This window comes from Sporothrix schenckii (assembly GCF_000961545.1).
Source record: "Sporothrix schenckii 1099-18 chromosome Unknown Cont47, whole genome shotgun sequence".
NCBI classification, from domain to species: domain Eukaryota; kingdom Fungi; phylum Ascomycota; class Sordariomycetes; order Ophiostomatales; family Ophiostomataceae; genus Sporothrix; species Sporothrix schenckii.
Window position 1 is genome coordinate 2823216 of NW_015971148.1, and position 14595 is coordinate 2837810.

Sequence of the window (14595 nt, forward strand, 5' to 3'; positions counted from 1 at the left end):
TCGGACGAGGACGATTTATATATCCCAAGTCAATGTGAGAGTGAGGCAAAGGGAGAATAAGTCCAAAGGCAGCAGAACAGCAGCACGTGTCGCTTTTTGTGGCAGGTCTTTTTTGATATGTTCCCCTTTTTCGTCCTTTTCATTTCCTATTCTTTTTTTTTTTTTCTCTTCGTTCTTGTGTCTGTTTTGTTTGTAGGTTACTTTACCTCGCATGCTGGTGTGGATGATTCGTTTGCATGAGACGTGACGGGGAAAAAAGGACGAGTACGGAGGACACAACAGGACAAGGGCCAGCCAGGTCCGTCTGTGATAGGTGGACGGCTAGCCTCTGAGAGGACAAGATAGCAGTAGCTCGTATAAGAGGCTTCTCAGGGACGTAGGGAGTGCGGGAATGAGAAATGAGAAACGGGAGAATTGACCTGTGGAGGTCGTTGGACAAGGGGCCATCATGGTCACAAGAAACGGGGACGGGAAACACTGCAAAGTCTGTGCTGTCAAAAAGTACACTGTACTCTGTGTTTCGGTGGAAAATGTGATAGAAGTGAGTGAGGCCAGACTGCATACCTTTCTGTCACTGTCGAATTTGAATGGTGGTCGGTCTCGGATTCCGAGCTACTATTGACGGAATAAGGCGGTGAGTCGGCTGTAAGATGAATACTAGGACGAAGTAAATAAGAAGTGGTCCGTCTTGATTCATATATAAAAAAACGAAGTAAATTAGAAGTGGTCCGTCTTGATTCATAAAAAAAAAGATAAAAAGGACGAGGAGTTGGAGGATAAACATAGAATAGGGAAAGGGAAAAGAAATAGAGTAGGATCGTGCCGGGATTGAAAGTGTACGAACAAGGTGAAAATGAGCCGAAGCCAGCTGGACTCGGCGGAGTGGCACTTGAGTAAGAGACGGCGAGGGAGAAGGATCGACAATCACATTGAAAATAAACCAACCCAGTAAGCCAGCCTCACTGAGAAAATAGAAACCGGCAGTATGTCCGAGGTCAAGCAGGAGAGGAGCGTGTGCCTAGAAAGGGAGAGCACAAAATAAGGACGAACGCAAAGTAGACGCAAGAGGGGGAAAGAAAAAAAAAAGAAAAAAATAAGAAAGGAAATCAGAATTAAAAAAAAAAAATAGGAAAAGATGGTACGCGGAAACGGACCATCCGTACTTGGTTGCATGACCACAAGTCATGGTGGATGACCGACTACGGTCTGGAGACAAGGTGTGCCAAGGTGTAACAAGGTGAGGAGGCTGGTATGTTTGTGACGGCAGGTCTGAAAGGTTGATGGGTTTCTTTCAGATAAATTTGTTTCCATATTTCTTTACTCACCTCGTTGCAAGAACTAGCGTGTCGTCTCTTTTCCTCTTTTTCGTTGTATTCGTTTCAATGTTGAACTGTGCCCTTCCACGTCTATCGTCTATTTTGATTTTGATTTACTTTTCTCGACGGCTTCTCTTTATCCTTTCTCTACTCTGGCGTCACGGTGTACAGTGTGGCATTATTCCGCATGCAGCAAGGGAGTGAAGCTGCTGATTGTATTGCCAGCGTTCGATGAAGGGGGGGTGGGCTGGCGGAAAGATGAGGCGAATATGCGTGTTATGGGCATCTGAATGTGATTCTGCCTGTCTTTCCCTGGACCACGGTGGCGGGAATCATAAAAGAAAGAATGCAAATATGAACAAGAAAGTGACAAATACCCAGGAATGGGGGCGAGATGAGACGCCAATACAAAGGACTCCGAATGTCGTTTGGACACAAACAATTGCCTGGGAAGAAGGTGGGTAAGAGGTCAGTAAGTCGACTGAAAGCAGAAGCTGCCGAGGGATGGCGACCCATTCAGCTGGGTCTGCCCAACCTCTGCCCCCTGCCACAGGTACATCGCTATCGTAAGCATTAGACGACAGCAGCGTCTTTTTCTGTCTTTCTTTCTTTCTTTCTTCTTTTCTTTTTTTCCTTTTTTTTTTTTAAAAAAAAAGACAAGTGTAGGTTCACGGTAAACAGCGCCCTGTCTCTCATTCGTGATGTCTTTCCCTTTGCAACGAGAAACAAAACAGAGATCCACAGTCAACAATAGATGACGGCAACTACAGAGCTGAGTAGTTTGGTGGACAGATTCCAGCGCCTTCGAAACTCTACACACCGTAAAATAAAGCCCTTCTTTTAGGAGTTGTCGTTGGAGAGGGGGAAATATGGGAATATGTGGAGAAGACAAGGCGAATGGAACCGGAACGGTGGTATTGTTCGACAATGGGGAAACCGAGCGAAGCGAGAGACGGGAAACAGGACCGACGTCGATAACCGACGCGCTTTGGCTAGGTTTTGTCTTTTCTTTTATCATTGATTTATCATTATTTATTCTTGGTTTGGATGAATCTTCTTTGTTTTGACAGGTGCACACACATGCACAATGTAGTACAGCGATGGTGTCTCCAATGAGAGACTTTGAGAGTTACGAGGTTACATTGCTGAGACGAAACACAGATTGGCAAAGCATGGGGGGGATGTGGGCAACTTTTTGCGATTTCTGTGTTTCTCGGTTCTTGTTTCTAGAGTTTCCCGGTAATCTGGGAGTGTCTCGAATCTGGGCAGACTTGAGGAGCGATGTGACAAAGAGAAAAAGACGGGATAAACAGCTGGGGCTGAAAATGAGAGACATTTCAGGTGGTCCGGACAGGGGTCAAAGTGAGGCGGAAAAAGGAAAAAGTAAAAGAAAAGGAGAAAAAGAGGAGAAGGTGAGAAAACAAGCAAACGTCCCGCAAAGCACTGTCACCTATGCCAATGCATAACGCCAAGACATGCTTGATGAATACAGAGTATGTCGTACAAGGTGCCTGTGCAGAGACGAGGATGAAAGAAAGAGTCGTCTTGTAAAAACGTCTTATCTTTCCGCAAGATATGTTGTCCAGGTTGTGGTCGTTCTGCAACTTCCCATATTGAGCTTTCCTCGGGCGCCACGGCTGGAGTTTCTTTATTTTCGCTGTATCGCGGTCTCCGGAGAAAGGAAGAAGACCGCCTGGAATGGCCTGGAATGAGGGTACAGGGAGTGAGGCTGACCTCGATTCGCCTCGTTGTTGTCTTTGTTCGCGATCGAAGCCGTTTGTTTATTTTGCGTCCTGCGCCTTCACATGTACCGTTGTTATTATCCATTATCCCGGTCCCGCACCCCCATTTGGCTCGTTTGTAAGATACAAGTACATGGGCGGTCTATATTTCCAATAGATCGGGACTGCCGTTGGTGGTTCGAGTCGCTTTGGGGGCCTTGGAAGTTGTTGGATCTTGATCATTTTGGTGTGCCTTTCCTAAACTTCAGTGGGTGACTGTGTAGAGTGACGGTCGTGGGCGACTGTAGTGGTGTGGACAGAAGGCAGGTGCTGGTCCGTCTTTCCCTGTATTTCGAATCTTAGCACATTTTGCGGCCCTTCCTAGCGGAAGCCCCCGTAGCGCCCGTCCCCTGTAGCGCCCTGACAAGCCGTTTTAGCGGCACGACAGTGCATTTTTTCAACTGCGCCAACGCCGTCCAAGAAACGACAACAGTCGCGAGGAAGGGGGAAAAGAATAAAGGCCTGCAGATAGGGACCGCCCGAAGCACACTTGGCTGCGTTTGTCGTGTTGACGCTCCGACGAAGCTAGACCTACCTGGCCTTCGTGCATGTGCATCTTTACCCATCGGAGTGCAGATGAGGGGTGGGAGGGAAGGGAGGGTGAACGCAAGGGAAAAAGAGTCAAAGGTGACCCATGAGCCCATCTACCGGGTTGTGGGAATATTCCGTGGTCCGTTCGTGTTCAGTGGTGAGTGGGATCGAAACCCTCCTCGTATTTTAGCCTTTCCCAGTCCTCGCGTTGCGACAAATCACCTTTTCTGCCGATCCGGTCGACCCAAAGAAACAGAAACAGAAAGGACCCGACGCAAAGTGACCCAAATCATGACCCAATAAGAGATCTGGGAGGCCCAGAAAGCGACCCAGGCAAAACAAACGTGCACGGGACTCACACGAGCCACTTGAGGGTGGGCCAGATGAAAAGACACCGAGTGTGACCCTAAAACGACGCCTCGCAACCAAGAGGGCGTCCGAAATCCGTCCCCCCCCACCAAAAAAAAAGAAAGAAAAGAAAAGCACGGGATGAGAATGTAAAAAGGGTAAAGGAGGTACACATACAGACGGACACATATTTGACGGGGAAGGACGGAAATTTAGCGGAACACACCAAGTTCTTTGGCGGTTATTTCGAGGCCTGGGAAGGTGCGGAAAGAGCTGCGAGCTGCGGAAGTGACACTGCAACCGCCAACTGGAAATGTAACCGTACGACGTAATACGTCGTAATACTCTGTGCTTTGTGAGGAAGCCGGCAGGAACACAGCCAAAGATGTACGACGGACATCCTCGGCGGCCCAGAGCCGACCGACCGCAGATAAGAGAAGGATGAAACGTACCGTGTTTATGCAGTGACCATAGACGGACGACCTGGAAGACCGCTTGCAAAGGTACAGGTGGAATGTGGCATGTGTACGATGCAGCCGGCAAGGCGCGGTCATAGGTGGCGCCAATAGGGTGATGGCATTTCAGATGCGGCCATTTCTAAAGTCTGAAAAAGAAAGCAAAAGAAAATTAAAAAGAACAATAAAGAAACACCATGGTAGGACTGAAAAAGAACGGTAGCTCAAGCAGAACATACGGAGAATGAACACACAAACACAGCGTATTGCGTCGTACACAGGAAAAGGCAGGGAAACAGAAACGACAGAAGACAGAAGGTATCACAAGGTTGCTAAGACGCCGTCAGACCTTCAGGAACGCGATCGAGCCGAGGAGGGAGTAATGGATACATGATATACTGAAAGTGGAGAAGAAGAAACAAAAACGAAAAAGCAACCACAGCGCAGTTAGAAACGCCAGGATGGACCTCAAGGTGAACGGTTTAGGAAAGCAAACAAAGATGCAAGGATGTAGAGCACACGCAGGTGCGTGTCTCACCGCTCCAGTTCTGCCATGTCTTACTCGGTCTTGCCCTGGTTTGGGCCAATATCGTTAGGTTGCATGGTGCGTTCGGCCTACATGTCGTTGGCGTCATATGACTGCCACGACGACCCCCGAGGTGAGAGACGCCTCAAGCAACGGGCATGTTTCCCGGTTCTCCGTGAGGATTTCTGGTTGGGTTTCGGGCTGGGTTTATACCCCTTTATTGAAACCATAAAACAAAAAAACCAACAGTTGCAGCTGTTCTCATATGATTCTTTCGTACCCCACGGATATTATCTTCCGCCCAACACAAGGCCATGCTCGTATCAGACCTCTTTGCGTATATTTGTACGCTTTCTCGTCTTGGCCTCCTATTCGCACATCAATCGAAAGCCCGACAGAAGACACCTGTCACCTACCTCGTAGACTCTCGATGCTTGTTTCTTATCTTGTGACGGTTGTCATCTGTCGACTGTCTTCAGATCGAACTGCCGAGATCGGGACACATGTAACACCCTGTCGGGCGTGTCGCCGTTGGTGTACCAAGGTGTGTCGCACAAAAGACATATTCGTCGTATAGACGCCTGCCTGCATGCCGAGTGTACCAAAAAGGAAGCAGCAAAATGATGGAAGTTGGATGACAGAGGATTGACGGCGGTCTGACGGGCTTTGATTGTGCGTGTGGCCGAATGACAGTAGTCACAAACATACGATACTAGACCTTCGTTCAGTCACAGGGTCGACGACGCAATGTTCGGGACAAACATTGGGCAGCTGCCGTTGAGATAGATGGACCTATCGAAGCAATATCTTTTTGTCGTCGTCCCTCTGCCTGGCCTCACCTGACCTGACGTGATCCGACCTCTGGTCCTGTGCCGCTCCCGAGGTGCGTGAAGCGTCCGACGGGCCATCCCCGCAGCGTCCCATGCTGTCTAATCTCCCCTCAACCCTCGTTCCTAATATTTCCATGCCGTCTGATAGGATGCACCCTGTCCCGCATCCGACAAATAGAACGACCAAAGGAGGGCCAAATGCGACCTAGCGGATAGCAACAGCCAGTCGGCTAGGGTGTAACAACGGCCGTTATTAAAGCGCAAGGGCATTCCGAGAAAAAAAAAGACAAAGTGCATGAAAGCTGACCTCATTAAGTATTGTATCGTTGCAAATAGCCGTCGTTAAAACATACACCATTCGTTCCATGATCCGCCTTGCGTCACGTTCATGCTCATGCTCCTGTCTGGCAGTGCAATCAATCGTACTCCATGTCGTCAGCGTCGTTGCCTTCTCGGTCCACAAACGCCATATACGCAGCGTCGTCTTCCTCGGGGCCCATCACCCGCCGCCACGCCTCGCGGACCACCTCCAGGGGCGCGTCCTGCACCATTAGGTCGACGGGTAGCGGCGGGAAGCGGAAGACGCCCAAAGGGGTCTCTGGTTCTGGCTGTGGCTCTGGCTCTGGCTCGGCATCCGGGGCTCTCGCTTCCTCGCCCCTTGGCTGTTCGTAATACAAACTGTATAGGACAGGGATCGAAGGACTCTCATCATTGGCTCTACCCTCTGCATCACTGCTCGTCTCCTTTGCGAAGGCAACAAGTAGCGTCGTCAGCGCGCTCTCCAAAACGGCCTTGCTACCCTCGGTACGGATGGTTGTGAAGTGCAAGACACCTGTTGCGGTTAGTCTCCAGCCATTCGAGAGAATATCCAGTGGTCTATTGTGCCAAACAAAAGGAAGAGAAGAAAGCAGATCAGATCGAATATGTTCTCGTCAAAGCAGAGCTCAGACAATGTAGATAAGTTTTGTATGATTCATGAATCATCATGTAGCTTTAAATTTGGGTGGGTGGAGGAAAAATGGAGAAAAGGGTGAGGACAAAGGAAAAACAAAAGCGTGGGCTCGGACTCACTCTGACCAACTGGGCACTCTCCTGTGTCGCTGGAGTGTGCCATCACAAAGACCGGGTGCTCGGACGCTGCCCCATCGGCCAAAACCGGACGGCCAGCCGGCAACGCTATCACCGCGCCGCCGGCCACGGGCGCGCCCTCGACTGTCGGTGCAAACAGGAACGGCAACGGGGCACCAATCACGGCAATGAGCCGGCTGAGGTGCTGTCCACTCTGCTTGCTGGTCGACGCTGGCACATCCTCGGATGACGGCCCACCAATCGCTTCACTTCCACGCACGAGCAGCTTGGTCTTAACAGTCATATCACGCGTCAGCTCCAGCTCCAAGAGCTGGTCCTGTTGTGTGTCTCCCTCTACGGGCGCAGTGACGCTCACGGATTTGATGCCGCTGCCCAGCATGTAGATACCGCCGCCCACGGCCGCCGCACGGCACGCCACCTGCACGATCTCGCCGCATCCGCCCCACTTGGGATACACGGCCGCGAACCCGGGCCCGAACAGACCCATCGATGTGATGTGCCGGTGCAGCCGGGCCAGCCCATGTGCCACCGTCACGGCCGCACCGTCCAGCGACAGCGTCAGAGCGAGCACGTTGTCCCGCAGCCGATCGTCCAGACCAAACGACGTCTGCAAGAATGCGCCGAGCGGTTCGGACGCGTGGCTCTGCCACGCGCTGTCTCCGTCTCCCTTGTCGTCGCCGGTGTCCGTGCCATCAAAGGCCAGCACAAACTTGAGAAACTTCATGAGCTGGCGCTTGGCCCGGGCCGGCATGGCGGTGCTGGCAAAGACGTCTTCGCGCGTAGCGGGGATGCGGGCGAGGGACGGATTCGCGGGGCCGGACGACGAAGACGACGACGACGACGACTCGAGGACAAAAAACGACGATACAGCGAGGAACTCGAGCTGCCGAAATGCCCGCGACGACACAAGCAGCTCGACCAGGGTCGACCGCGCGTGCAGAAACTGCGGTGCCAAGGCGACCGAGTATGCCGACAGCGGTCCCAGTTGAACAGCACCGTCTATGGCGGCGGTCGGTCGCGCGGCCGACGCTTCCGGACGAGCCGCGGCCCATGCGTCGGCCTCGGCTACGCTCAGCGCGGCCTCGGACCCGCCATAGTACTGGTTCGGGTCGATGTGCAGAATGTTCTTGTTGGAGCGGGAAAGGGCTCTGTATCATATAAAGCCAAAACGTCCACGACAAAATCATAGGTCAGGGGCTACAGTCAGTCAGAAACAAGGACTCGGAAACGGCGCTTGGAAATCGGCCAAAATAGAGAAAAAGAGAAAAATCGACAGAGGAACGGCAGGCGAGGACACGTACAGCGCAAGGAGGGATTGTTGCAGCCCCGTGCCGCAGATGACAACATCCCAGATGGTGTCGGAAAGGGACTCCATGACTTGTTTTTGTAGGGGGTATCTGGGCAGTGGCTGCGCTGGGGAGAAGAAGAAATGAAGCTTTTCGACGCAGAAATTGAGACGTGAGACTTTCGTATGCGCAAGTGGGGCAGGAAGGCACGACCCAGTCGTCGAAGCTGTCCACGCTTAGCACGGATACACGTTTCTCCGGCATGGTGCCTGCCGAAAAGCTTTCTCACCACTTTCCAGTCCGTCCCTCCATCTCTTCTTTTCTCTTTTCTCCAACAACCCACTCTGCCACCGCGTGCGACGGCTGCTCAAACCACATGTTTACGTGTGTCGATGGCTCCCCGTGCTGCATTGCCGGAGCATGCGCGCCTTCACTGGAGCGCATACCGTTATGCTGCAGAGTGGGAGATTGACTGCCACTCCACCTGTATCTACTGCCCTTGATTTTAAGGGGCGACCCTCAAGCCTGTAAGGATGGTTCGAAAGGTCGGGACATTTTATTTTGACAGTTTTGATTGCTCTGCATATCTGCGTCTTTTGTGTGACGTGCCTGGTGTGCATGCATCGTGCGAAATGCTGAACAGCTATGCTATATGAACGATGGCGTATCTCATTACCATTATAAGCCGTGAAATGACCAAAGGGTTCGACTGGCGAGCCGTTGTATAAACAGTTGCCAAGCTGCCGATGAATGCGGCTTCTATGCACTCTCATGGTAGCCTGTCGTCTGTTGTGCTGCACCCTGTGCTGCTACCACGAAATGCCGTGCTCTTCATCTCGGACATGCTTCTCAGATATGGCTGGCTGGCCTCTATGGATCCGGCCCTCTCGTTTCCGCTAGAACCTTGGCTTGCCGGTTTCGTCCCCTCCTTGTGGGTATCTATCTGGGGCCAGGCGACAAGGGCGTTCGTCGTGGCCTTGCCATTTTTTCGTTGCTTCTTAGCTTTCCTTGCCGCGACGGGCCACCTACTCTCATGGACCCTGTCCCAATGCCTTGGACAGACTCGTCCACCGCGTCTCGGCCGAGGCCACGAGCATGTGCAGCTCCGCGGGCCCCACGAGCACGCCGCCGCTCTTGGACAGCGCGCGCACCACTGTGGCCTTGCCCGTGCCGTTGGAGCAGTCGACCACGGCCGTCACCGTCTCGTGGCACTGGCCCTCCTCGAGCCGGTCCGGGTCGTGCAGAATCCAGTGCGCACCGGCCACCTCGCTGCTCTGTCTCTGCTGCCGTTTCCGGTTTTCGACGCACACCACGGCCGTCGACGCCACGGGCAGGCCACGCAGCGTCAGGGGCGGCGCGGGCGTCACCGAGGGCGGGGAGCAAACGACGCGGTCGCGGTCGGCGTCCCAGCGGGCGTGCGGCAGGTGTGTGTCTCGGAGGGCGGCAACAATGGCGGCCCAGGCGGCGTCCAAGGGGTTGCCGTCAAAGGAGAGGAAGAGCAGGTCAATGTAGAGCGTCCAGTACGCCTTGATCTCGGGTGTGCGAGGGGAGCCGTCGCCCTCTGCGTCTGCCGGCTCCTCCTCATCAATGTCCATGTCTCCGTCAGCACCATCGGCCGCCCGCCGCGGCGTGTGCCAAATCTTGAGCGCCTCGGCGTCGACGAGGCCGCTGCTGTGCAGCAGGGCGTACAACCGCGTGCTCAGCACCTGGGCCAGCACGGACGGCGGGCCGCCGGGCAAGAACTCGGGCGCACTGCCGGTCGCCAGCTCGAGGTTGGGCACCAGCAAGTCGTAGTCGCGCAGCTGGCGGCGGTTGTCGGCCTCCACGGCGTGGTCCGCAGAGCGGTCGGCCGTGACGGCGGATGGACGGAACTGGGGGATGTTGGCGACAGGCAGGATCTCGCCACGCACGCCGCAGATAACGCGCGTGCGGCCGAGACGGACGGCGGCGCTGCCGTGGGCCTGCGAGAGCGAGCCGGTATGCACGTCAAAATCGCGGGACTCGTCGGTGGCACGGCCGTTTGGTCGGGTGCCTTGTTGGCTCTGGTTGTTTTGGCCGTCGCGCGCGAGGTTGGCGACGAGGAACTCGTGCGGTGCGATCTTGGCGAAGATGGGGCGGGCCAATTGGCCCTTTTGTTGTGCCATTGCGAGGCTGCGTGTGTGTAGTCGAGGATGACAGAGGATCGGGAGAGCAAGGGCGAATGCAAGGCTGAGGCTCGCCGTGTCTGTCGTACTGGTGCTTGTCGACGATACTTTTACAAGGCAAAAAATTTTGGGCGATAAGAACGAGCTCGATAAAGAGCTGGACCTAGGCTATTGGGAGCTAGCTCTTAACAGCGTTACGCCTCCAGCACCAAACATGCCTGTATTGGTGGCGCGTTAGTGGGGTTAGAGAGCCAATGAATTGAGACGTTAAGGTGTGTTACATCAGATATAACCATGGATCGACGAGAGCCTTAATTCAAGATGCATCTCCAGATAAAATGTAGTCGGCATGGTATACGATGTATTAACTATCTATAGTTGACAGAAAGAAAATCAAAATGTGTCTCTGTAACCGGAGAATAAACAGAACGCCTGAACGTTATCCAAAGGAAATAGAAATGTACAGAGGAAGAAAAAAGATCTGAAAACAGGATGCAACACAACCAAATGAAATGCAAAGCAAGGCCGAATATGCAAGGTAAAAGTCGAAATATGCAAATGTTCCACGTCCTTCGGCCGAGTGATCCGGCGGCTCCTGATGCCGTGGTTTACCAGCGCAGGTCGCGCCACCGAGATATCTTTCGTCGGATGCCGAGTGTGCTGGGGCCGCCAAAGCTGCCCCTGTCGTGTGCCGGTGCATTTCCACTGTTGTTGTGGGGGCTTTCGCCTACGGCCGTTCGGCGTAGGTCACTCTCCTCGTCCGGAATCTCCCTCGACGCCGACGGGCGTGCCGATCCGCCTGGATCTTTGACCAGCTTCCGCGGTGGCGGCCGTTCACCAGACGCCGACGGTCTTCGGGCGTCTGCTACCGCAAGCCATGAACGGTGTAGATTTCGTTGTGAACGCACGGCGTAGTAGCGGTGCTGCTGGCTCTGCAGACCACTGGTACCTCCGCCGCCGCCGCCGCCGCCGCCGCCACTATTGCTTCCGCACAGGCTGCTTCGGTCAGGGCCGTTTAGGAGCACCTCGTACGCCGACGCGGATGCGGACGCGGATGCGGATGCCAGCGACGCAGATGCAAGGCTGGCTTCACGATGGAGCGGCTCGAACGCGGCGGAGCCTGCATATCCGGCTTGTCCGGGACGTCCGGGGAGGGGCGAGAAATGGTCGCCTGTGCGCCGGACGAGCTTGGCACGAGGAGCCGGCGGATCCGGCGGATCCTGTGTCTGTGCCTGTGCCGGCGTCGGTGTCTGCGACCGGCCAAAGAGGCGCGGCATTGGATTGGAAAGTGTATGCATTGCTTCTATGCTTGGTATCGGCGCATCCGCAGGTCTCGTTGGATCTCGAACAGGTCGGATGTCCTTGAGAGCGTGTTTTTCATCTATCGCCTGGGAGGGCTCGGATGGGGGTGGTGTGCACGGTGAACGGTGACGCAAAAGACTCAAACAACCACAAAGAACACAGAAACGGGCTGCGAACTAACAAAAGCGCACCAGAGACACATGGTCACGTCAGCACAGGCAGCTCAACACGTTCGCGGTCGGCGATTCACTGGTCCGTGATGAGTCGAGTCAGTTCCCATAAGGCAGTGGCCAATAACAATTACAAGGCTGGGAAGGGACAGTAAGGCAACAACAAAGAGAGGGGCAAAATTGGGAAGGAACGGCTGCTCGCACAGCTTGTGCTGAGCGTCGATTGGGCCCTGGCTGGCCTTTGACTTTTACCCCGGAATCTCGCCTAGCGCGTAACCCCTCATTCCACTGTTGGAAAATGCAGGACGCAGGGACCGCAGCAGACAACAAGGCAGGAAGGTAAGATGGCGGAAAAGCATAGAATGCGAAAATGCACAGAGACTATGTCGAACTTTTTACTACTGAAACTGCTCCTGCCAAACAACGCCCAAGCTCCAAGGTGCAGTGTGCAGTTTCCTGTTTGGCCCAGCCTAGGAAATAGCCTCGACGCTCCTTCCAATCACTTCAAAATCGCGGACTAGACAAACGGTTGTCAAGGTTGCTCCTTGTGCTCCTTCCCTGATAGGAGGCTGGGCTGACTCTTATAGTTCCTGTTATGGGGGCGCAGGTGCGTAAGCAATCTATTTTTGAATGATGTTGCAGTACGGCATAAATTGCAGACACAAAAACAACGCGTTTTTCTCACCTTTGCGCAGGCAGATTGATTTACCTTACGAGGCCCCTACCCTGTGCCCGCTCATTGTCCATCCGCAACCTCAAGGGTATTATTAGTACTATTATACCCACCAGCCGCCCGCCGACCACCACACTCGGTTGCATCCTTGTTTGAATAGACAATAGGGAGGCGCGGTTGGTCGGGTACACCCTGCAGCCCCTGTGCGGGGAAGTGCTGCTTTGGCACATGGAAAGAGTTTTAGCAACTAGCCAAAAAAAAAAAAAAAAAAAAAAAAAGGAACAAAAGGTAACTGTATTGCTCTTGCCTCATGTGGCCCATTCCAACATGTGTGTTGACTTACCCCACTGCTGGTGATATTCAGGAAACAGGAAATGCACCTTCCTTTGTTTCTTTCTTTCTTTCGCGTGTGCACTTGCCCCTGTTAGCAATTTCTCTGGCTGAAGTGTGACTGCCTTCCTCTTCGGTCGCCTTAGCTTTGTCTTAAAGCGCCTTGCAAGACTCGTGCTTTCTCTATTCCCTCTTTGCCCCGAGGTATATATGAGGTGTGATTGGACTGACAACATCGTTCTTTCCGAAACCCCCTAAAATTCCTTCCTAAAAATCCTTCCCAAATTCAACAAAGACATGCTACTTAAGCACAAACTGCAAGGGCGTCAGGGCACACATACGACAGAAAACGTTCCTCGACGCCTCTTTCCGTCTCCTACCCTTGCAAATGTGCGTTCCTCCCTCATCCTGCTCGGTTAATGGGTCTGCCTTCCTTTCTCGATCAGGAAGGCGCAATTCGGACAATCTAATTCTGGAGAGGCCAGCGTGTAAGTGGATGAGCCACAGAAGTGCCGGATACGGATATTCCTGTTCCTCCCACAAACCCGCACTGTACCGCTAATACGTTTCTAGAAGGTCTTTTGTCTAGCGCAAAGTTTAAACGGACATACTCCCTGTTTGATTTCGGTTTTACGGCATGCTCCGTACATGTACACATGCGTCGCGCACCTCGCGTTCGCTTCTCCCATTATCGCAGTTGTTCCTGTTTACAGCCCATATGGCAGCTACTGCGAAACCCAGAGGCTAGAGTGGCAGGGGCCCATTGGCTCCTTCCCACAACGAATAAGCTACATGCGGAGTTTCGAGATGTTTGCTCCTTCCGCAGACGACAAGTACCTGCAACTTTGGTTTTTTTGTCGTGGTATGACCACTGGGCAGTTAAGCCCGATTACTCCTTCCTATATCGTAATGTCAATCGCTGTTCTTGTTGATGTCCGACTTCTTCGTTTGCCTCCAGAGCAAATGTGGGGAAGGGGAATGTTTCTCTCTCTCCTGAGCTTTTCCTCCTTCTCTCCACCCCCCCCCCCCCCGGGCCGTACATTCAGCACACAACAAAATGCGACATGTCTCTTAACCTCGGACAACGGATGGACTATTCTGTACGAGCTGCGAGCCCAGAGCATCGAAATCCCAGGGTCCCTTCTGCGCTTCTGCGGGCCAGACAAAACATCTTCCTTAGTTGAGCTCCTAATGTTACGGCAGCATCGCACTGCTGCATCCTTTTCGTCCTATTCCTCTCGACTTGCGTCGAAGTCAGCAAATATTACAACCTCAGCTGCGCTTTGTATTCTTTCAGCCTCGCTGTCGTTCCGGAGGGTCGTCCTCTCTTATTCATTGAGGAACGACGGCACGACATCCTAAAGATAGACCAGAATGGTTCCCAGTCTTGGCGAGCTGTTATCACGCTCCTACTCCGTACAGTGCGCACGCAGTCTTGGCGAGCTGTTATCACGATCCTTCAGCGGACGGTGCTCACGCTGTCTTGGCGAGCTGTCATCACACTCCTTCAGAAGACAGCGCTCGCGCACCATTGTTCCGTCCACTTTTGCTCCTTGGCTTCCATGGCTCGTATTTTTTCACTGGTCGTTACGGCGGCGCAAAGTATAGATAAGCAACTTTTTATCTAACAAAATAATATGAAGCACGAAAACGTCGCACATCGCTCGATAGCATCGCTCACGAGCGGTCCAGGGCTCTTCCAAGGAACTGCGCAACATCCCAACTGTTCTGTATGATGAGACTGGCGTTTTTCGACTTCTGGTCCACCCCATGTCAGACCTCTGATTTCTATCCGTCGTCAAGGCGTTAGTACC

General features: G+C 53.3%; 3 protein-coding genes across 3 annotated transcripts; all 3 read right to left on the reverse strand.

The window, feature by feature from the left end:
• Positions 1-6203: 6203 nt before the first annotated feature.
• SPSK_03154 (Rab geranylgeranyl transferase escort protein) lies at positions 6204-8251 on the reverse strand (the record flags this gene model as incomplete). Its single annotated transcript, XM_016729995.1, has 3 exons — positions 6204-6619; positions 6859-8024; positions 8178-8251. The coding sequence occupies 3 exons, from the start codon at positions 8249-8251 to the stop codon at positions 6204-6206; spliced, it is 1656 nt and encodes a 551-aa protein (XP_016585456.1).
• A 942-nt stretch (positions 8252-9193) lies between these two features.
• On the reverse strand, positions 9194-10306 carry SPSK_03457 (exosome complex component RRP43; the record flags this gene model as incomplete). Its single annotated transcript, XM_016730295.1, has 1 exon — positions 9194-10306. One exon carries the CDS (start codon positions 10304-10306, stop codon positions 9194-9196), a length of 1113 nt encoding a protein of 370 aa, XP_016585457.1.
• Positions 10307-10914: 608 nt separating this feature from the next.
• SPSK_03630 (uncharacterized protein) lies at positions 10915-11583 on the reverse strand (the record flags this gene model as incomplete). Its single annotated transcript, XM_016730466.1, has 1 exon — positions 10915-11583. The coding sequence occupies one exon, from the start codon at positions 11581-11583 to the stop codon at positions 10915-10917; it is 669 nt and encodes a 222-aa protein (XP_016585458.1).
• Between the last annotated feature and the right edge of the window lie 3012 nt (positions 11584-14595).